General features: G+C 37.3%; 1 protein-coding gene across 1 annotated transcript in view; it reads right to left on the reverse strand.

The window, feature by feature from the left end:
- The window catches only part of LOC116864424, a 26988-nt gene continuing 4830 nt past the window's right edge, over positions 1-22158 (reverse strand). Inside the window, exons 3-4 of the mRNA XM_032851988.1 lie at positions 17672-17832; positions 1-369 (exon numbers count right to left, since the gene is read on the reverse strand). Coding sequence (XP_032707879.1) covers positions 351-369; positions 17672-17832 — 180 coding nt within the window. The 3' untranslated portion in view covers positions 1-350. The remainder of the gene's footprint in view (positions 370-17671; positions 17833-22158) is intronic.

The raw sequence follows: 22158 nt of genomic DNA on the forward strand, positions 1-22158 counted from the left end.
CAGGTATGGTGGAAAGGGGCTTGTTATGAATGACAAAAGACACTAAATACTATCAGGAAATTTCTAGAGTTTTAGGAGCACTGTGCCAGGAACCAGAAACAAAGACCAAATATATATACTTTTATTTATCATAGCACACATTGGTTGTTAGAAGGATTTTCAAAGAATTTTCCATAGCTCAGCAAGGTGCAGGAGCAGCAGAATGGATAGTCTCAGGTCTATGGGGTATTTGGAAGGAGCAAGGCAGAGCTGCTCCTGTGAAACTGAGGGGACGAGGGACTTCACAGCAGAGATTAGCTTGAATGGATGGCTGTCAGAGACTAGATTCCTCTTCCCTAATGTCATGGCACTTAATAAGCTCCCAGGAACCTAGATAAAACCCCAGGAAGAAAAGGAGGGGTGAGTACTGACTCAAATAATTGTTTTTAATTCCTGGTTGAATGAAGAGTCAAATTATTGATTAAGGTGAGCTATATATATATATATAAAGTAAGAGTTTTTGCGTACCTGAGTTTGTAGATTGGAATCTAATCCTGTGACTAAATACAAGTGAACAAAACTACAGGAGATAGGTAAAATCCTATTTAAATATCAAAAAGAGCTGAGCCTGGCATGCTAGGAAGAATAAGAATTTAGAAATAATTTAATTTAGAAAACAATTTAAGAGATTAAATGAATCCAATCATTAAGTGAAAACAACCTAGGTGAAGGGCTATAGATTCAAATTTGACAAGAATTAGAGAAGTGCACATGGGACCCTTGCTGGCTATGGAATCCCTGTTACTGTGAACTCAGACAGGCCTTGGCGTGTTGGGAGAACACAAAGTCCTGAGTTCCAGCCAAATCATGGGTCAAAGTATCTCCAGTGCCCTCCTCCTCAAAAGATAACCCTAAATTGTGTGTTATAGTATAACTGTCTGCTTCATATGTCCGTTTTAATTCCAGCAAGATTTAGAATTGAGATTAAAGATAATGGGATAAATGAAGATGACTGATTAATTCATACCCATTGTATTTGTATATCTGTGGTAAGTAGAGGAATAATAGGGGTATGCTTACTATTTGGAATACTTGTTGTGTTTTAGAGAATTTAGTATATTAATGAATCAAACAATGTGGTTTCAATTTATACTATGTAATTGAACAGTTGATTAGACTTGTGATTTTTAAGTTCAGTTAATAAGAAAATTTTATTAAAGACAGCACTGGAATGTTTAAGAGAACCTAATATTTGCCATATCTATGTGTTTAATATATTACAGTTACTTAAGGTATTTTTGTTAGGCACTGAATGTCTTCAAGTAAAAACAATTACATTAAATTTATAAATGTAATTTAGACGTTTGAGAAACTTAAGTTTGTAACTGGGCTTACACATTAATCAAGTCCCTCTTAAAAGCAAATGTTAATAATATATAACCTTGTCAAATCACTAAGTCGTACACCTGAAACTAATGTAATACTATGTATTGGCTATTAAAATTTTTTTTAATAAAGGGGAATGTTAAAAGTCTTATTTACTTATAAATAGAATGATGTCATTTTAATTTGGAATTTAAAAGCTTATAGATGAATAGATTTTTGATCTTATAACCTTAAGGAGAATATTAATTATTAAAACCAAACTAATCGGGGCACCTGGGTGGCTCAGTGGGTTAGAGCCTCTGCCTTTGGCTCAGGTCATGATCCCAGGGTACTGGGATCTAGCCCTGCCTCGGGCTCTCTGCTCGGCAGGGAGCCTGCTTCCTCCTCTCTCTCTGCATGGCTCTCTGCCTACTTGTGATCTCTGTCTGTCAAATAAATAAATAAAATCTTAAAAAAAAAAACTAATCATATATAAACTTTTCGGGACATAACTGCCATTGACACCAAAAAACTCATACTGACAGTACCCACTCTAGTGTCTTGAAAGAGAAAGAATATGGTGTCATGGAAGAGACTAATAGAAAAAAAAAAAAATCCAAGATTGTGTTTTATTTTATTTTTAAAGATTTTATTTTTAAGAAATCTCTATACCCAACATCGGGCTTCAACTCACAACCCTGAGATCAACAGTCACAGGCTCCACTGACTGAGCTAGCCAGGCGCCCCTGCATTCATTTTAACTTACATGTAAGAACAGACAACAGTTGGGGCACCTGGGTGGCTCAGTGGGTTGAGCCGCTGCCTTCGGCTCAGGTCATGATCTCAGGGTCCTGGGATCGAGTCCCGCATCGGCCTTTCTGCTCAGCAGGGAGCCTGCTTCCCTCTCTCTCTGCCTGCCTCTCCGTCTACTTGTGATCTCTCTCTGTCAAATAAATAAATAAAATCTTAAAAAAAAAAAAAAAGAACAGACAACAGTAAACTACAAAGCCTTCTTTTGTGAAAATAAATTATTCATATTTTTAATAAATAGTCTTTGTCTAGAAGAAAAAGGAGACTAATTGAAGGGACTTAATTTAGATTAGGGCTTCAAGGAAGGCTTCCCTTAGAAAGTGTCTCAAGAGCAGAGACTTCAGAAAAAGGAATTGCCATGGGAAGATCAAGGAGAGGAGAGTTCCAGGTGGGGCCCTGGGAAAGGCCTGATGTGCTGGAACAGAATAGACGGAGCTGGATTGAGAGGGGCTTTAGGTCAGATCATATAGCTCCTCAGAGGCCACGTTACACCATCTATTACACAAATACAAGTATTACACAATCCCAGAAGATAAGAAAACCCACCAAGGATTTTAAGCAGAGGCCAGAGGTGCTAAGTAAAGCTGAGTGTATAGCCTGGGGGCTACAGAACTTCACAGAACACAGCTGGCAGAGTCCCTGGTTTGGCACAACACTGCCTCCCTCCAGGTGACGTAATCAAATAAGGCGTTTTAAAAGATCACTCTGGGTGCTGTTTGGAGAAGAATTTTATGGCCAGAGTGGGGGGAGGGGTCATCTAAATGGCTAATGCAGTCTTCAGTCAAGTGGCCTGCATAGGACTTGTGATAGAGAAAAGTGAACAGACCATATTTGCAGTTTCCACAATCAGCATTAGATGTCCAGGCAGATTCCTGAATTTGAGAGTAGCCTGATTTAAATGGTGCTCAAGAAAAATTAATCTCCAGACAGTGGTGAGCTGGAATGGACCTGTAGCGGCTTGCACTGGCTCGTGAAAGCTGAATGTTTGCACCTTTCTCCAACTTTTCATTCAATGACATTAAGTTGGTAGCTTGAAATCTGCCTTGGTGGGAGTGTTTACACCATGGAAACTGGCAAGTGCTACAAACAGAGCTTCTTTCCCCAAAAAGCCAGTTGTGATATGTTTACTAGAACACCACTGCTTCCAGCTTTTTAAAAATATTTCAACACTAAAGAATCACTACATAAAATTTGGTAAGAAGTGTATAGCCTGGGGGCTACAGAACTTCACAGAACACAGCTGGCAGAGTCCCTGGTTTGGCACAACACTGCCTCCCTCCAGGTGACATTCATAAGGCTGCTGTAGTTAAAATACATGGGATAGTTATGAGGGACACTGGGAGAAAAAAATCTCTAAGACTTGGTGGTTTCTTAATGGCAGCAATAGGGAAAGAGAAGCAGATTGTATTTTCTCCCGTGGAGAAAGGAGTCATTTCCAAGCACATCTCTTTGGAGAAGATTGCAAAGAGAATAGTTCAAAATTTGGTTCCCTGACATGTGTATTTTAAATTTCCCTGCTTCAGCTGTCAAGGATTTCAAGTGTCTCTTTAAAATTCCACCTTATTGTAGCTCAGAATTCTGAATTCTATCACCATTTACTGGTATAGTTAAATGAATGGAATAATAATTATATCCCAAACTTTCAGTCATTGAGCATAACTGTCTTGCTAAAACAAAAGCTCTATAGAGATCTAGAGAACATTCTTTAAAACTCAAAAATGTCCTCCAATTTATGAATGTTGCAGAATCAAGGCAGCCTGTGTGAAGTCTGACCCAGGCCTTAAAAAGATATGTGGAAAGTTCATATAGGGTTTTTAAAAGGCATCAGGAAAGGAAGTGGAAGAAGATACTAAGATACTAAGAGATTGCTCCAAACATTTTTTTTCCATGAAAATAAGTGTTCTGTAGAATTTATAACTTGTGTCCTAAGAATAATACTAAACACCCTTTATTGTCAGCTTGTACATCTAATAGTTTAGAAACACTAAATGTGTTAATAATATAAAAAGTAAAACATAAAAAATGGTTTCATTTTCTCATTCTTTCAGTAAGCCTCTATTGAAGGCATACTAAGTGACAAGTATTTCCTTAGATCTTGGAGATATAAATAAGTAAGACTGTCTTGGTTCTGTGCATAATAACCAAGGAAGACAGAGTCATGAACAGATTAGAGTACAATGTGAACAATGCAGGAGTTCAGTATTTAGAAGATATTATGGAAGCCCAAGAAGGGGCATAGGACTCAGATTTGAGTGAGCAGAGGTAGCCTTCTGGATAAGGTGACACTGAACTTAAAGAGTAGGGGGAAACCAGATGAAGTGTGTATATGGATGGGGGAATTTCAGGCAGAGGAGAGAGCATGATAAAAACCAGAGAAATGAGAAATAGCAAAGCAATCTTCAGATCCTTACTGGAAAGGCAGAAGGGAATAAGGAGAAGAGGCTGGAGACCTCCAGGTTCTCAATGACATACTAAAGAGAAGGCAACTAGAATGGTCCATCCTGGGTGGACCGAAAGACAAAAATGGGGTGATTTGTCTATGGAATATCTGAAAACAATAATAAGAATGACTACATCGCCAACAATTCTAAACAAGATAAAATAGCCCGTCAAGTGGCCACTCCCCTGGGTAGACCACTGCATGTTCTTCCTCAAGTTATAGAGCAAAGGAATTACATGGTCAGATTCCTGAGCTGTGCAGGTACAGAAACACCAGCTGCAGTTATATTTAAGTAAGAAATCCTTTCTTTGCATCCCCATTCCCTATCTCCAACAAATAGTTCCATTGAACACCCTCAGAGCACTAAGCACTTTTCCTTAATAACCTCATCGTTTAAAATCATATCCAAGTGAGAGAGGGTGGGGAGAGAGAGAGAGAATATGCAGGACAAAGACAGAAAGAAGTTGAGTTTTTATTGGCTTGTGGGAGATCAAGAAGAGATATATAACAACTGGACATTGATTTTGGGCTGGAACTGTACGTTCAGGAGTCAGCATAGAAGTAGTAGTTAAATCTCTGGGAGTGGAAGAGGAACCTGGAAAAACAGAGTGATGGTGGGCCAATGATGTAATACTAGGAAGCGGAGTATTTCATGGACAGAAGACAGAATGAAAGTCTAAGAAAGAGACACTGAAGGGATGCTCAGAAGCGTAAGACAAATCTAGAAAGCACAAAATTGTGACAAGACTTCCCAGGGCCAAGGGGCAGGGGAGAATTGGAGATAATGCAAAAGAGATAAATATTGCTAAGTGTCCTTGAGAAAGAAGTCAGAAGGACTCATGGCATGTGCTGGGAGGTTGCTAGGGAGTATAAGATGTAACAGCAGAAACCCTAGAAAGAATTGAGAGTGACAGACTCTCATTTGGTAACTTAAGTGGATTTATGGGCCTCTACCTCAGTCCCATATTAAGCTCTGAATGTGACAAGACCCCAGAGTTTACCCACAGCCCAATGTAGTAAGGAGTAAAGTAATTATGGCCCACTGTGGTTCAGGGAATAAAGCAGAGCCAGTGAGTATCCTCTTTGCCTCAAAAACAGCATGTCCCTAGCAAAGAGATTCATCAGACCAGAAAAGACATGGGTGGACAGATGACCAAAGACAAGATGGGATGATGCCCATCTCAAAGATGCCACTGTACTAAGAACTGAGGCCCAGGTGGGCCTCCTATATGATCACACTAACTAAGCCTGTGATTACCCCCTACCTCCACTTAAATGTTACCTCAGAAAACTTGCAACATCTGCCACTGGTAGCATAATTACAAAAAAATTAAAATTAAGCTCAGATAAAGAAAAATGAAGTCACATTTCTTGCCTACTTCAGTTTGTGAACTGGAGTCTGTATATTTATTATAGAAGATAATAAACTATAAATCCTAGACTCATTGGGTCTTTCTCTCAATGGACATTGCATTCAAAAATATATAGTCTAAACAGCTAAGAATGATTAAAAAATGAAATGAAATTCTGAGCTTTAATTGCCATTGCTCAAAAATCTTTACAGAGGATCGCCCCCCCCCTTTTTGATGTTTTGTTATTATTCTTCTAGAGTTTTCATTTTTTTTTTATTTATTTATTTGACAGACAGAGACCACAAGTATGCAGAGAGGCAGGCAGAGAGAGAGAGAGCAGGAAGCAGGCTCCCTGCTGAGCAGAGAGCCCGATGCGGGGCTCGATCCCAGGACCCTGAGACCATGACCTGAGCCGAAGGCAGAGGCTTAACCCGCTGAGCCACCCAGGTGCCCCTAGAGTTTTCATTTTTAAACAAGCTCTAGGCTCAATGTCTTGAACTCATGATGACCCAAAAATCAAGAGTCATGTGCTCTATCAACAGATCCTCAGAGGATCTCATTTCTGACCCCCAGGTGCATTCTTCCTATGTCCTTTTTCTTTCCTCCACATTTCTCCCACAACCTGTATTGCTTTGGATTCTCTCATTCATAACTCCACCTCCCCAAAACTTTTTCTCCTACAGTTCACACTGACAAGTCTGCTTTCTAAATTCCCTAATCTTTGTATCCTAATTCTTTAATCAATTTAAGTTCCCTTTCCTTCTTCCCCTTCTCCTCTCCCTCCTACTCTTTCTTCCTTCCTCCTTCCCAAGATAGGGAGAGATTATGACTTTAACCAGGCAAAGACCATATCCTTTTTATAAAAGACTAGTGGGGAAAGAAAACTAGAAACACTGGGTAATTTTTAAACCACATTTCTTAAGAGAAGGTGGATAAATAAAAAGATGAAAATGTGAATTACCTGAAATTCTACTACTATAAATAATGTCTATACTAAATGACACAAATATGTCTACTATACTTTGAATTTTCCCTATGCATTTATAACACACATACACTTAAGCTACACAAAAACACAGCCTCATAATAGCTCTTGTAGCCCCCTTTAACTTAATTATATTGTGAATATTTTCTTCTCTCAACCATTATACGTACTTTACTGTTGAAAACTCTATGGCATCCCACTGTTTGAATATACCTTAATTGATGAACTTGGTGTCCCACTGTTAAGACACTTATTTCCCATTATACAATTGTGAACACTATTGCTGTCCTTTGTTCATTTGTGCAATTATTTTCAAAGGATTAATTACTAGGTGTGATAATTCTAGTCAAAGAATACACATATTTATAATCATTTTCTAGGCTGCTGGAACAGAGTGTCACAAGCCAAGAGGCTTAAACAATAGAATTTTATTGTTTCATAGTTCTGGAGGCTAGAAATCGAAGAGCAAGCTGTCAGAAGGTTGATTTCTTCTGCAGGCTATGTGTAAGAATCTGTTCCATGACTCTATCCTGGTTTCTGGTGGTTTGCTGGGAATCTTTGGCCATCCTTGGCTTCTATTGCTTTGCCCCAATCTGTCTTTATCTTCACATAACATTCTCCCTATTTGCCTTTCTGTGTCCAAAATTTCCCTTTTTATAAGGACACCAGCCATATTGTATTAGGAGGTCACCCTACTCCAGTATGACCTCATTTACAATAACCCTATCTTTAAATAAAATGATATTCTTAAGTGTTAAATGTTAGGACTCCAACATATGAATTTTGGGAAGACAAAATTCAACCCATGACATATATTTAAGACCTTTAATATACATTGCCAAATTTTTAGAGCACATCTTTGAGAAATGTAAATGAGGTAGCAATGATGGAACCTGGTATGATTGATTATAATTGGGGAAGCGTCAGAGGAAAGGAGTAGCACTGGGAGATTTCTAAATATTGGCCATGGGCTACTGAGTAAAATATAGTAGAAGTATACAAGGAGAAGAAATTTGGTAGTTAAGTTTTAGACATACTGAGTCTGAGGCATTATTTAAAAAGGCAAGTGGAAATGTCTAATCAGTAGCTATATATGTGGGTTTGGTGTTTAGGAAAGACACAATTTGTGAATCATCACTATTCAGTGGAAGTCGAAAGTCATGGGGATGGATGAAATCACTCACTAAGGTCACCCAGTAACATGAGATAAAAAGAGGACCAAAGACAGAATCCTAGGAACCCCAATACTTAAAGGATGTTTGAAAGGTGAGAAACTTATAAATGTGATTGGGAAGAAAGGTTTCAAGGATGAGGACATAAACTAATATTTGAAGAATGAGTAAGACTTCAAGGGAAACAAGGAAGCATTCCAAGCTGAGGGGATGGTTTGGACAAAGGGCTAGAGAATGGGAATGTGCACAGCATAGCCTAGAAATATTGAATAACTTGACGTGACTGAGACAATAGGACAAGGGGGAAGGGAGTGATAGAAATGGGAAGGAAGATACATTAGGGCCAGAAGTGAGAGGTCTCTTGTGCCTGCTATGGGCCTGTTAGTGCTCAGATCCATTCCCCGTCCCTCTGCTTACCTCTCTATCACAGGGTGCTGACTTTCATAGCCCACATTTCTCGGGTTGCCTTACCCACTAGCTTCTGGTTAGGTTTGGCCAATAGAAGTACAGATGGTAGACTAGAGGGTAGAACGAGGGGAAGAAGGCAGAGTATTTCTCCTTACTTCTCTGCTTTGGGCAGCAGCTCTGGCAGTGACCACAGTCCAGCTCTTGATGTTCATACCCTGCCATGGCTCCAGCATTTTTGGGCAACTCTGACTGCACAGTCAGGCTCCAGTGGTGCTGGAGGCTCTTCTTCTAACCTCCAGATCCTGCCATATACCCTGGTTCCTAGGCTCTAATGACACTCTCTCTCCTTTTGTCTTCTTCCCTAGGGATGGTTGCAGCTCCCTGCAGTTGTTGATTTTGGAGATGCCTCACCTCATTTTCAGCTCTGCCTGTGCTCTAAACTAGTTCTCCATATTAAATATTAAATTTTTTCTGTTGCTTCCAGGGTTTTTTTTTTTTTTTTTGCTCTTATGAATAATGTTACAATGAACTTGTTCATGTCTCCTGATCCATCTGTCCAGTAGTCTCTCTCCAGGGTATATACCTTGGAGTAGCATTGCTAGATTGCCTACCTTCAGACTTGTTTCATGCGAGAGAGAAACAAGACCATGGAAAAATGGATTCCTACTTAATACCATAGTCAAAATTTAATTTCCATGGATCAAATATAAAAGATAAATTTGAAAGCTTAAAAGAAATAGGGAATATCTTTATGACCTGTGCTAAGGAAAAATTTCTTATACAAGATACAAAGAGAGCACCCCATAATGGAAAAGGTAAAACACTGAACACACTCAGAATTAAGAACTCCTGTTCAACAAGACATGATAGAGTGAATGAAAAGGAAAAGCAAAACTGGAAGGATATAGTTCACAACACATATAATGCACAACATATTAGTATCCATAATCTACAACTCCGATAAACCAATAAGGAAAAGACAAACAACCATATAGAAAATAGGCAAAATGATTCTTCACAGAAGCAGAAATCAAAATGTCAATAACGGGGGGAAAAGAGCTTAATCCCATCTGTAATCAGGGAAGTGCAGATTAAAACCATAACGAGAAACCACTCAACTCACTAGACTGGCACAAATGGGACACTACCAAGGTTTTTAGGACAGGGTGAACTCATAGTCTCTCCATGGAAATAAAGGTTGGTACAACTTTGGAAAGCAATGTGGCATCACCCAGTAAAGTCAAACAAGCACGGATCATATACCAAACAATTCTTTCCCTAAGTATCAATTTAAAATATCTGTCTACATGTAAAGCAAAAGACACCATAAGAAACTCCAATGTATAATAGCCCATAATAGTTCCCAATATGTAAAGACTTTGGAAAGATTTAAATTTCTATGGACAATAAAATAAACAATAAAATTGAGATCTATCAATGTCATGGATTTTTTTATACAGCTGTGAAAATTAATACAAGCACACCCATAAAATGGCTGAACCCTGAAAGAGTAAAAGTAGTCAGAGAATGCCATATACGATTTAACTGATATAGCTGAATAGACAAAACTGAATAATAGTTTAGAAGTACGTACATACGTGGCATGCTCTAAAGCAAAGAAGGGCATGCTTAACACCAAATTCAGGATGATGGCTATCTCTCAGTGGAGATGGGGCATGTGATTATGAACTATGGTAAGTTTCTGAAGGAAAGGATTGTGTTTCTCTGGAGCTCATAATCACCTAGTCTCTTGAGTTCACAAAAGCCTACAAGAGGAACAGGGATTTGAGCTAAGAGCTGAAGAATGAAAGTCAATTAGAACAACGCTTCTCACAGATCTCCACCAGTAACTGTGAGATATAATGGTATTTCTAGTCATAGTCAGATTTTTATTTAAAAATACAGTTTTATGCAAATAAAAACAAAAGACTGCCCATCAGAGTTCCTGCCCTTCTGGAGAAAAGACATCAATAGTTTCAGAAGCTTAGCCTTATTCACAGAGAATTTGGGGGCTTTCAATCTTTTTTAGTGTAAACCTGGCTTGACAATAAGATCATCAATACAAAAACTGGTGGCCACTAATTAATACCTGGAAATATCCAACTCTTTACTTGGGGCTAAAAGAGACTTCGAAGAGATTATCGAAGCATTTGGAACAAGTTAAGCAGATGGCTGATATTATAAGAGAGACTTAATCTTTTAAAAATGCTCCAGAACAAGGTACCTGGAAGGCTCAGTTGGTTAAGAATCTGACTCTTGATCTCAGCTCAGATCTTGATCCCAGGGTGGTGAGCCCAACGCCCTCCCCATCACCCCCGCTCCCCCTACTCCCCCTGTTGAGCTCCACACTGGGCATGGAGCCTACTTAAAAAAAAAAAAAAGCATCAGAATGAATCCAGTTTCGAGTAGCTGCAACCAAAACAATATTAAAAATACAACAGCTAATGAAAAACTCAAAGTGGCAATAAAGCATGATTTGGATGAAAATGCATACCTGCAGGAAAGCATAAATCTGCTTCCCTAAGAAGCTGAAGGATGGAAAGAAAGAGTGAATGAACTTAAAAAAAAAAAAAACCTGCAGAAGATGGGAGATTGGGTTGCTGTTCTTAGAAAAAAGAACATGAATAAGATCTTGGAACTGGATATAATGAATGCATCAGACAATGGAGAGTTCATAGGCTATTAACAATTTTTTTTAATTGAGGTAAAATTCACACAAAATTCACCAATTTAAAGTTTACAATTTATAACACTACAATTTACAATGTTTTACTACACTCATGTGTGTAATCATCCCAACTCTCTAATTTCAGAACACTTCCATCACCTCAAAAAGAAACCCCATGCTCAATAAGCACTCGCCTGTTTCCCCAGTCTTGCCCCCACCACCACCTGGCAGCCACTAATCTGCTTTCTATCTCTATGGATTTGCCTACTCTGGACATTACATATAAATGGAATCGTACAATATGTGACCTTTTGTATCTGGCCTCTTTTAGTTAACCTAATGCGTTCAAGGTTTATCTATGTATCAGTCCCATTTCTTTTTATGACCAAATACTATTCCATTGCATGGATCTAATACAGTTTACTCATTCATCCATTGATGGACATTTAGGTTGTTTCCACTTTTTGACTATGATGAATAATGCTATGAACATTCACATATACATTTTTGTTTCAAAATATATTTTTAATTCTCTTGGGTATACATCTTAAGAGTGTAATCACTGGATCACACGTTGACTCTACGTTTACCATTTTCAGGAAGTTCCAGATTGTTTCCCTAGCTGCACCATTTTTCATTCTGACCAATAGTTTACAAGGGTCCACTTCCTCCACATCCTTGCCAACATTTATCTTTTTTTTTTTAATAGCCATCATAATGGGCGTGAAGTTTCATTATAGGTATGATTTGCATTTCCCTAACAACTAATGATATTGAGTATCTTTTTATAAGTTTATTGGTAATCTATATATCTTCTTTGGAAAAATATTTAGCTCCTTTGCCCACTTGTAATTGAGTTGTTTGTCTTTATGCTGTTGAGTTGTAAGAGCTCCTTGTATATTCTGGATACTAGACTGTTATGAGATAGATATAGGATTTAAAGGATTTGCACATACTTTCTCCTATTTTGTAGATTGTCTTTTCACTTTCTTGATAGTGTCCTTGATTAAGGTTTTTACTTTTGGTGAAATGCAACTTATCAATATTTCCTTTAGTTGGTTGAACTTTTGGTATAATATTTAAGAAACCACTGCCTAATCTAAGGTCATGAAGATTTATTTATGTTGGCCAACTGGAGTTTTGAATAAACTGGATTGATGTGGCTAAAGTAAATGTGACTTTAAAGACTTAAAGAAAAAAAAGCAACAAAATATACATTAAATTATCTGAAGAAGTAAAAATAGTAAGTGTACTTAGAGATCATATTAAGTAGTCAACAAAAACTCACAAGCTTCATTGCAGTCAGAAAATCCAGTTTTGGGGGCACCTGGGTAGCTCAGTTGGTTAAGCATCTGCCTTTTGCTCAGGTCATGGTCCCAGGATCCTAGAATCAAGTCCTGTGTCAGGCTCCCTGCTCATCATGGAGCCTGCTTCTCCCTCTACCTGCCTCTCTCTCTCTCTCTCTCTCTCTAACAAATTAATATATAAAATCTTAAAAAAAAAAAAAAGAAAAGCCCAGTTTTAAAATGAGATTCCAGAGCTTCAGCAGAAACTTAGTCATTTCTAAACTGCATCAATAAAGTAAAATGACTATGAAGCACTCCACCTAAAGTGATTTACTTTGGAAAGGAAGAAAAGAATCTGTCCAAAGCAGAGGAAAAGATCCTTTATGCATGTGAAGAGGTAGACACCTACAGAATGTAAGTCAAATCCTTTTAGAAAACCAGAAGGAATCATTGAGTCTTTGACTATCAATTATCATGAGAAAAAAGGCTCATGATATTTGGTGAGATACCTGTTGGCTAAAAAAAAAATTCAGTAAGAAAATAAAATCCATACTTCAGAGAAATAATGATTTAGGAAGAATTTAAATCTCAACTTTGCAAAAAGTATCTTTATGTCCCTGAGGTTCCAAAAGAGGACTTTGGCAGAGGTTCAAAGAGGTGCTGGAATTCCCTGGTATGAGGAAGGACATTCTTAAATTAGGATGGCTCAAAGATCCAGAATCTTGTGCCTGTGTGGACCACATTCCTCAAATCAGGCCAGCTCCATCCTGACACATTTCCTCCATAACAGCAAGACAGAAAACTTGTCCTGGTGCTCCTCATGCTGGCCTCATGCTCAAGACCTTCCTTGGACAACTCTAAGAAATGTAAAATTTTCAGAAATACAGGCCAATAGAAAGATACCACATATGATTTTGGCCATTTAAATATGCCAAATTCAATCCTCTCACCTGAATGGAAGGCAGCTGACCCAGTTTCTAAGTCATCTGCCTATCAGAGGTCAGGTATCACAGGTGGGTCCCAGGAAACAGTTCCTGACAAGAGACCTCCTGTTCATGGTCATTTTTTCTGGAAATCCAGTTTGGGCCTCCCCAAGAATCCTTTCCACAGAGGGATAGTCATAGCCTAGTACGTTCTCCACTGGCAACAAGAAACATCTCTAAACAAGTGTTGGATTCGGGTTTTCTGTTTTTTGGGTTTTTTTTTGCCAACACTACATGAAAACAGAAGTGAGGCACATTCATAATTGATCTAGCTTTCTAATATTTCCAAAAATCAGAATCATAGGAAAAATGCACTTTTGCTTTCTCCTAAAGTAATTTTGATATTTTCTCTTAGTTTCACTGCTCTTAAAAGAGTGATCATTCCAGCCTTCAAGTGGAAGATGGAGAGAATTTCAATCTTAAGATACTGTTTTACCTAGATTATGTAAACATGAATCTTAAAAGGAAATTGCTTCCATTTTATTCTATTTGTAGGTATGGTTATTACACTATTTTTGTTGTTGTTGTTGACAAGTCCACTAAAATAATCCAGGAACACAGCAAGAATTTTACCTTATACAATAATTTTGAGTATTTTCTCTTTTAGCTTTATTACCATTAGTTAAGTGATATACAAGTGCTCAAATGGAAACATGATAGACTTACAATTCTCAGGACAGTGTTTCACAAATATACAATACATAAATGGGAATTTCATTAGTAAATTGCTTGCATTTTATTCAATTTCTACATATAGTATTTTTGATGCTGCTACTCCATAAGCCTCTTCTACTGATTCAGAAAAACGTAAATAATTTTGTCTCCTGAAGTATTTTTCAATTTTCTCTTCTTTAGTCTTTCTGCTGTCATTATGTGATTACACAATTGCGCAAATGGAAGCTCAATAGAACTGTAATTTTTAAGATAGTGTTTATAATTTCATTTAAAAGTGAATGTCATTTTTTCTGTCTCTAGATAGTCTGAAGATAGTATTTCAATTGTTTAACTTAAACTTCCCAGTAACATGGTCATTAAAGTACCATGTCCATATTAGTTCTTTATGAAAGAAATCTGGAAGGAATGGGGTATCAAACATCAGATGTGCTAACATCTGATTGTAAATAAAAATCAATACATGTAAAAAGCAATGCCAGTGAGATATCTGTGGACATTAACTGGAGTCCTAAGGTTGCATTCCCCAGTAGAAACTGAATTGAACCAAGGTCAGAAGCAGAGCACCAAGCAACTGATTCTAGTTTGGTTTTTTTTTTTTTAGATTTTTTTATTTATTGATTTGACAGACAGAGATCACAAGTAGACAGAGAGGCAGGCAGAGAGAGAGAGAGAGAGAAGCAGGCTCCCCGCCGAGCAGAGAGCCCAATGCGGGACTCGATCCCAGGACCCTGAGATCATGACCTGAGCCGAAGGCAGTGGCTTAACCCACTGAGCCACCCAGGCACCCCAACTGATTCTAGTTTTAAACAGACTGGCTGCCAATGATTTTCTCAAACCATAGCCAAATGCAGAACATAGTTTGCCCCCGTTTTTTGTTTTGGGACAAAAATTTTTAATCTGAATCCATAATGCTGTTGTGAGAATTAAATGAAATAACACAAATATGGTGCTTGCAGGAATATCATTATTAGATCTATCATTGTTAGAAATGTTATTATGGGAAAGTAATGGAAGAGAAAAAAGCTATAGTTAGATTCACTATACCAAAAAGAGAATAGCAATCGTGACTCATGTCAAAATTGAAGTTATTAAAATGTAATCAAATTCAGAGAGCACACTTCTAAGAAAAAGTTAAAGGAGAGACTCACGTTAATTTAAAATATGAAACATTTCAATATTTGAGAACCATGAATTAATTTGGAATGGTTCAATAATTCTTATAAATGCTAGTAAGTGACAGCATAAAATACATTTGCTGGTGGCAAAATTTAAAATTAATGTAAATCCAAAAAGCTGCGATATGGGTGGAGAGAAAGAAAATGAATGATTTGCTTATCGATAAAATGTGACTATCATTAAACAAGAGAATGGAAAAATGAATACTGACTTAGCTAGAATGCTAAGAAGAGAAAAAGAATAATATTGAGAATGGTCGGGAAGAGAACTGACCCCATTAACTGTCAGTGTAGAGGCCACTTCAGGAATGGCTGTTTGGCCTGCAGAGAAGCCTCTTCCCCAAGAACCCCCTCCCCAGTGGACAGGGGCAGGCTCAGGCAGAACCGGATGCACTTTGAGGAGGTGATCAGTTCAGAGGCAGTGTGATCTAAGTTAGGCTACTAAGATCTTATCTCAGGATTTGGGGATTTGGAGCTGAGTGACAGAGAGACTGGGATGAGAGTGATATTAGTAGTGGTAGTCTAGGGATAAATCAGGTATATAGATTTATTGTTAAGGACCTTAAACTTGCCCTGGCTCTTGGTTCAACAACATTCAATGAATTCCCTATGCCGGGTACTGTGCCCTCCTGACACCTCTCTTCCCTCTCCAGCCCCATCTTTTTAGCCCAAGCTAGCTGATTAAGTTTCTATTATTTAAAATCAGAAAAAAATTTTCAAATCATTTGAAGTAATATTTATACAGCATCAAAAAATGTACCACTTTTACATTACCAATGAAATTCTAAATAGTAAATATAGATTCTCTATGAAGTTTATTTCAAAATGAATAATGAAGTTCTGGAAATTCCAGGAAAGATAAATGTGGACAAGAGAGAGGTAAAAATAGTTATCAGTAAAAAGAAAGAACATGGTTTTTCCATTTGGCTTTATGACCAATGCACTACATGATCTTTTTTTTTCTCATTTTGTAAGTGGAAGACTGATGGAAACTATGTTACCATCTAGTAGAGGTCTATAACTTGTTGTTTGGGAGCTATTGAATTAAACCCTAGAGATTCTGAAATACAGAATTTTAAAAAATCTTTTGGTTATTCAATAAGCTCATTTTTATAAACAGGGATTGAGGTCAGGGGAAATTGACTACCTCAAGGTCAGGAGGATAATTTTAGGCAAGGTTGCTTCTAGAACCCTAATGCTCTTTGGACATAAACACATTGCTAAAGAAATGTTTCCTGACAATTAGAAGTATAATGAATAAAATAATGGTAGCCTATTCATTACAGATAGCTTATTGGTGATCAAAGCTTGCTTTGTCATGCTGTAAATGTTTATATTGTAACAGTCTAGACATTTCATTAACATATCTTGAAGAATGGGAGATATTAATTTATCCACTTATGAGTCACCATGGATATAAAAAACAAATAAACGAAATTGCCCTCATAATGTGAAATGCTGCAACATAATGACAATTTGATGTTCTTGTTTAAGACTTCAAGTTGAATGTTGATTAGTTAGCAATATATTATACTAAAATTTTCATTTCAGAAATAGTTCATTAGTCTAGAATTGGTGGATAGGGACATTTATAATTACTTTTCCCAAGACTGAAAAGGTATTTTCTCCTATGCATGAACTTTGAATATAAACAAGAAGCACAGGTTTTGCTATTAACACTTGGTATAGGAAACTGTCTGCAGAGTCAACTCTGGGGCTGTGTTTAAGTTTTTATACTTCAACTACAGGAAAACTTCTCCTCTTAATATTTTCCCTATAAGATGATGGCAAAGTTAAATGAATCTGGATCATCTGTGACCCTGTAACCTTTATTGACTTTATAAGTCTCATCCCATTTACTAAATAAAGAAAAATAAAATCAACTTTCTATGATGAATATGTATGATTTTCATAATTGGGAAAAATAAACTTTACTATTAGCATAAGTAGAATCAAATCATGACTTTTTTCCTACAGCTGGTAATTTTTAGATCCCATATTAAATTAAGCCTACCAATTTCAGGTTTAAAATTAAGTTCTAGAGATCAACCATACAACTTTATGCCTATAGGTAACAGTACTATAAAGTACACTTGAAATTTTTAAGAGGAGAGATCTCATGTTAAGTATTCTTAATTCAATAAAAAAAAATTAAATCTATGTCATATACACATTTTGTTTTCAATGAATAATTTTAAAATCTCTTTTTTCTTAATTATAAAAGTAATATAGAGACTTGCAGGTCACAGACAAGATGGAGTTGTTGCTCTTCTCCCCATTCCTTCTATTAGATACAACTAAAAACCGGATGGTATTAGGAAACAAAAACATGAAGACTCTGAAAGATAAAGACAAAGCAGACTGGCTAGTTACCTTAAAAGACGTGGCAGTGAGTTCCCTGGGTTTTCCTTTTGCTTCATATTCCTCAGACTGGGTGCTACAGATGCAGGCAACCTAGAAATGTCAGCAGGCTCAGACAAAAAATGCTCCCAAAAGCCTGCTCTCTCTAGACAAAGGACTGGGAAAGGCACAGCCTAGCAAGGAAAAACAAAAACAAAAACAAAAAACATCTGGTTAATAACCACTCGTGCAGAAAAAAATTAACGGGGGAGGTCTGAGCCATAGAAAATCTTGCTTGAAGGTTGGCCTTTAGACAGTCTGGAAGCATCACTGATTAAACTGTTCCCTACATTGATACTAAACTTTCTCCAAATGATATGGATGTCTCACTATGCCTAGACTATTCATGCAAGTGATAATGGTTTATGCTGTACACCTGCTTTCCTTCTGGGGGTCTGGAATTGGTGCTAGGCAGTGGGTATACATATGACACAGCAAAAAAAAAAAAACAAACCTTTGGTACTGAGTCTCTAATAATTTCCTGGAAGACTCGGGGTGCCTGGGTGGCTCAGGTGGTTAAGCATCTGCCTTCAGCTCAGAGTATCACTGGGATGGAGCTCTGTGTCAGGCTCCCTGGGGAGCCTGCTTCTCCCTTTCCCTGTGCCTGCCCATTCTGCCCGCTTGTGGTCTCTGTAAAATAAACAAATGAAATCTTAAAAAATAAAAACTTCTCCCCCAAAAATTAAAAATAAAAACCTCCCTGGAATACAATACTTAATACTTGTTGCCACAATTCACTGATGGAAAAATTAAGTGCATCCTGGGCAATTCTATTGGGAGAGAACTCTTCGAATTTTGTGCCTGGTTTTTGCTAGAGTTCACTCTATAAATCTTTGCCCTTTGTTGATTGTGCTTTGTAACCTTTTGCTGAAAATATCATCAGTGAATTCAACCGTACATTGAGTCCAGTGAGTACACAAGAGTGTTCGTGGAGACCCCCAACACAGTGCCATACTCCAACCAAGTATCACAGAAAAAGTCATGGTCTCACCCCCACCTCTGTCAGCAATAGCTCATGGGGGAACATAGACTTTCACTCATGTCATACTATAATGAGTTATCCCAACCCCTCTATGAGGATAGTGTCAGAGAAAGCTGTGGGAAGCCAGAACTTTTACCATCTTCCAGTGGTAATGAGGTCCTCCCCCACACTACCCATAATGTCAGTGGAGGCCATGCAGGGAGTAATGATGAGGCATCCTTCAATCTCCCAACTAGGCGGGTGGCGTCAGTGGACGCCTGGTGGAGAACCTGAACTCCTACTCCTACACAACAGTAATGAGGTGCCCTTTCCTACTCACATGGGGGTAACAAAGAAGGCCTAACAGGGATATGAGCATGCACCCCAAACAGAAAGTTATAAAGTGGCATCTCTCTAACTTCACTCTGTGGTATCAGAAAAGGCCTATTTAAACAGAAGATTTAAATAAGATCCAGAGTATCATAACATAATATCCAAAATATTCAGTCTACAGCAGAAAGGTACTTGTCATACTAACAACCAGGAAAATCTCAATTTGAATGAGAAAGACAATCAACAGATGTCAGCAGAGATAAGAGAGATGTTGGAATTATATGAAAAGGATTTTAAAACAGCCAGCATATGGGGCGCCTGGGTGGCTCAGTGGGTTAAAGCCTCTGCCTTTGGCTCAGGTCATGATCCCTGGGTCCTGGGATCAAGCCCCGCATGGGGCTCTCTGCTCAGCGGGGAGCCTGCTTCCCCCTCTCTCTCTGCCTGCCTCTCTGCTTGCCTCTCTGCCTACTTGTGATCTCTGTCTGTCAAATAAATAAATAAAATTAAAAAAAAAACAGCCAGCATAAAAATGTTTCAATAAATAATTAGGAACATGTTTGAAACAAACAAAAAAGTTTCAGCAAAGAAATGGAAGATATAAAGAAGAGGCAAATGGAAATTTTAGAACTGAAAAATTACAATATCCTAAAATGAAATTTAAAAAAAAATTAGTGGATGGGCTCAACAGGAGAATAGCAGATTATAGAAGAATCAGTGAACCTGAACACAGAGAATAGAAATGACCCAATCTGAACAATAAAGAAAATATATTTTAAAAAAATTAACAGTTCTGGGCCTCTGCGGGCTACTCTAAACGATCTAATATTTGTTCCAGTAGAGTCCTAGAAGGAGAGGAGAAAGAGGGTGGGCCTGAAAAAGTATTTAAATAATTTCAGAAAAACTCCCCAAATTTAGAAAAAGACATAAGCCAAGATTAGAGAAGCTAAGTGAACTTCAAACAATAAATCTAAATACATCTCCACCAAGACACATCTTAGTCAAACTTCCAAAACTAAAGACAAAAATAATAATAGCAATAATAACCCTGAAGCAGTAAGAAAGAAACAACAGCTTACAAAGACTAGGAAAGAACAGTTCACGTGAGATTTCTCTTCTGAAACTATGGAGGCCAGAAGAGAGTGGCACATTTTTCAAGTGCCAAAAGAAATATCAACCCAGATTCTGTATCCAGTGAAATTATCCTTTAATAATAAAGGGGAAGTCAAGACATTCTCAAATGAAGAAAGTCTCAAGGCATTTTGTCACCAGCAGACCTATCCTAATAGAATGGCTAAAAGAAGTTCTCTAAACAACAAGGGAATGATAGAAGGAACTTGAGACATTAGGCAGAAAGAACAATGGAAGGAGTGAAAATATGGGTAAATACAATAGACTTTTCTTCTCGAATTTTCTAAATTATAATCAATGATTAAAGCCAACATTATAATATTGTTTGATATTGCTTTCAATGTATGTAGAAGAAATGTTTAAGACAATTATAAACTGTGGAGAGTAAAGAAACATAAATGGAGTTAAGGGTTTTTTTTTTTTAAGATTTTATATATTTATTTCAAAGAGAAAAGCAGAGAAGGAGTGAGGGAGCATAGCAGGGGGAGTCACAGAGGAAGAGGGAGTAGCAGGCTCCTCACTGAGCAGGAAGCCCAATGCAGGCCCCATACCAGGACCAACCCCAGGACAGATCCCAGGAGTCTGGATCATGACCTGAGTCAAAGGCAGATGCTTAACCAACTGAGCCATCCAGGCACCCTGGAGTTAAGGTTTTTATACTTGACCCAAACTAGTAAAACACTATCACCAGTAAACTGTGGTAAGTTAGGTATATGTAATGGAATACCTAGAGCAACCACTGAAAGAGTTATACAAAGAGATATACTCAAAAACACTACAGACAAATCAAAGTGGAATTGCAAAATCATGTGGAAATAACCAACAGAAAGACATGAAAAAGAAAACAGAAAAACCAAAACCAGAAGGAACAAATAGAAAACAATGAATTGGCAGACTTAATGAATTGGAAACTTTAACATATCAATTATATTACATACAAATGGTCTATGTTTTTTGTAAAAGTCAAAAACTGAAAAAAAAAAATCCAAACAGGTGAATAATTAGACAAATTGTGGTAAATCCATACCAGGAAATGCTACTCAGCCACAAAAGGGAATGGACTTTTGCTAAAGACAATAGTTTGAATAGATCTCAGGTGTCTTATACTGAGTGGAAAAAAAAATCTCAAAAGGCATATATGTAGGATTCCATTTACATAATATTCTGGAAATGACAGAAACGTAAAGATGGGAAACAGATTAATGACCAAGGGTTAGAAATGGTAAGAGGAATGGGGGTGGGGGTGGGTATAAATGGGTAGCACAAGGGTATCTTTGTAGTGATGAAAGAGTTCTGTATGTTGATTGTAGTGGCTTTGTGAATCTATGTCTGATAACATATGATATAGAATTATATGCATATACTAATATACCAATGTCCAAGTTTTGACACTAAGTCTATGAGAGACATAATAATCAGAAAAAAAAAACGGTGAAGGGTGCACATGATCTCTCTCTTTGCAACCTCCTATAAAATCTATAATTATTTTTTTAAAGTATATACAAACTGTATATACAAATATATATACATCTAAAGTATAAAAAAGATTTGCAAGGATAGGCATAAAAATTATGTGTTAAGGATATATCTGTATTATTTGAATTTTTTTAAAAAATGCCTTCATGAGTTTTTTTATATTAAAAAGAAAAAGAATGCAAAATTATTGTAAAAAATCCAAATATAGAAAAACATTAACAAGATGAAAAAACACTTGCTCTGATGCCATCAAGAGATAATTTCAATTCACTCACTAATGAATACTGAATGTATCCTATGGTGCCATGAGCTGTTAATATTTTGGTGTATATTTCAGAACTTTCCTGTGCATCAGGAGCCATATACATATTATAATCATTCATGGATATGCATTATTATATGCATCATATATAACAAGCTCTCATTACTTGACATTCTATTCATGAATATTCATCCATTGCTTTAACCCACATCATGCTAGACTCTGGGAATATAATGGTGAATTAATCAGACATGGTCTGGTACCTCACAAAGCTTACAGTACAGTGAGAGACTGCCACTA

This window comes from Lontra canadensis, unplaced genomic scaffold (genome assembly GCF_010015895.1).
Source record: "Lontra canadensis isolate GAN:19392208 unplaced genomic scaffold, GSC_riverotter_1.0 scaffold5, whole genome shotgun sequence".
NCBI classification, from domain to species: domain Eukaryota; kingdom Metazoa; phylum Chordata; class Mammalia; order Carnivora; family Mustelidae; genus Lontra; species Lontra canadensis.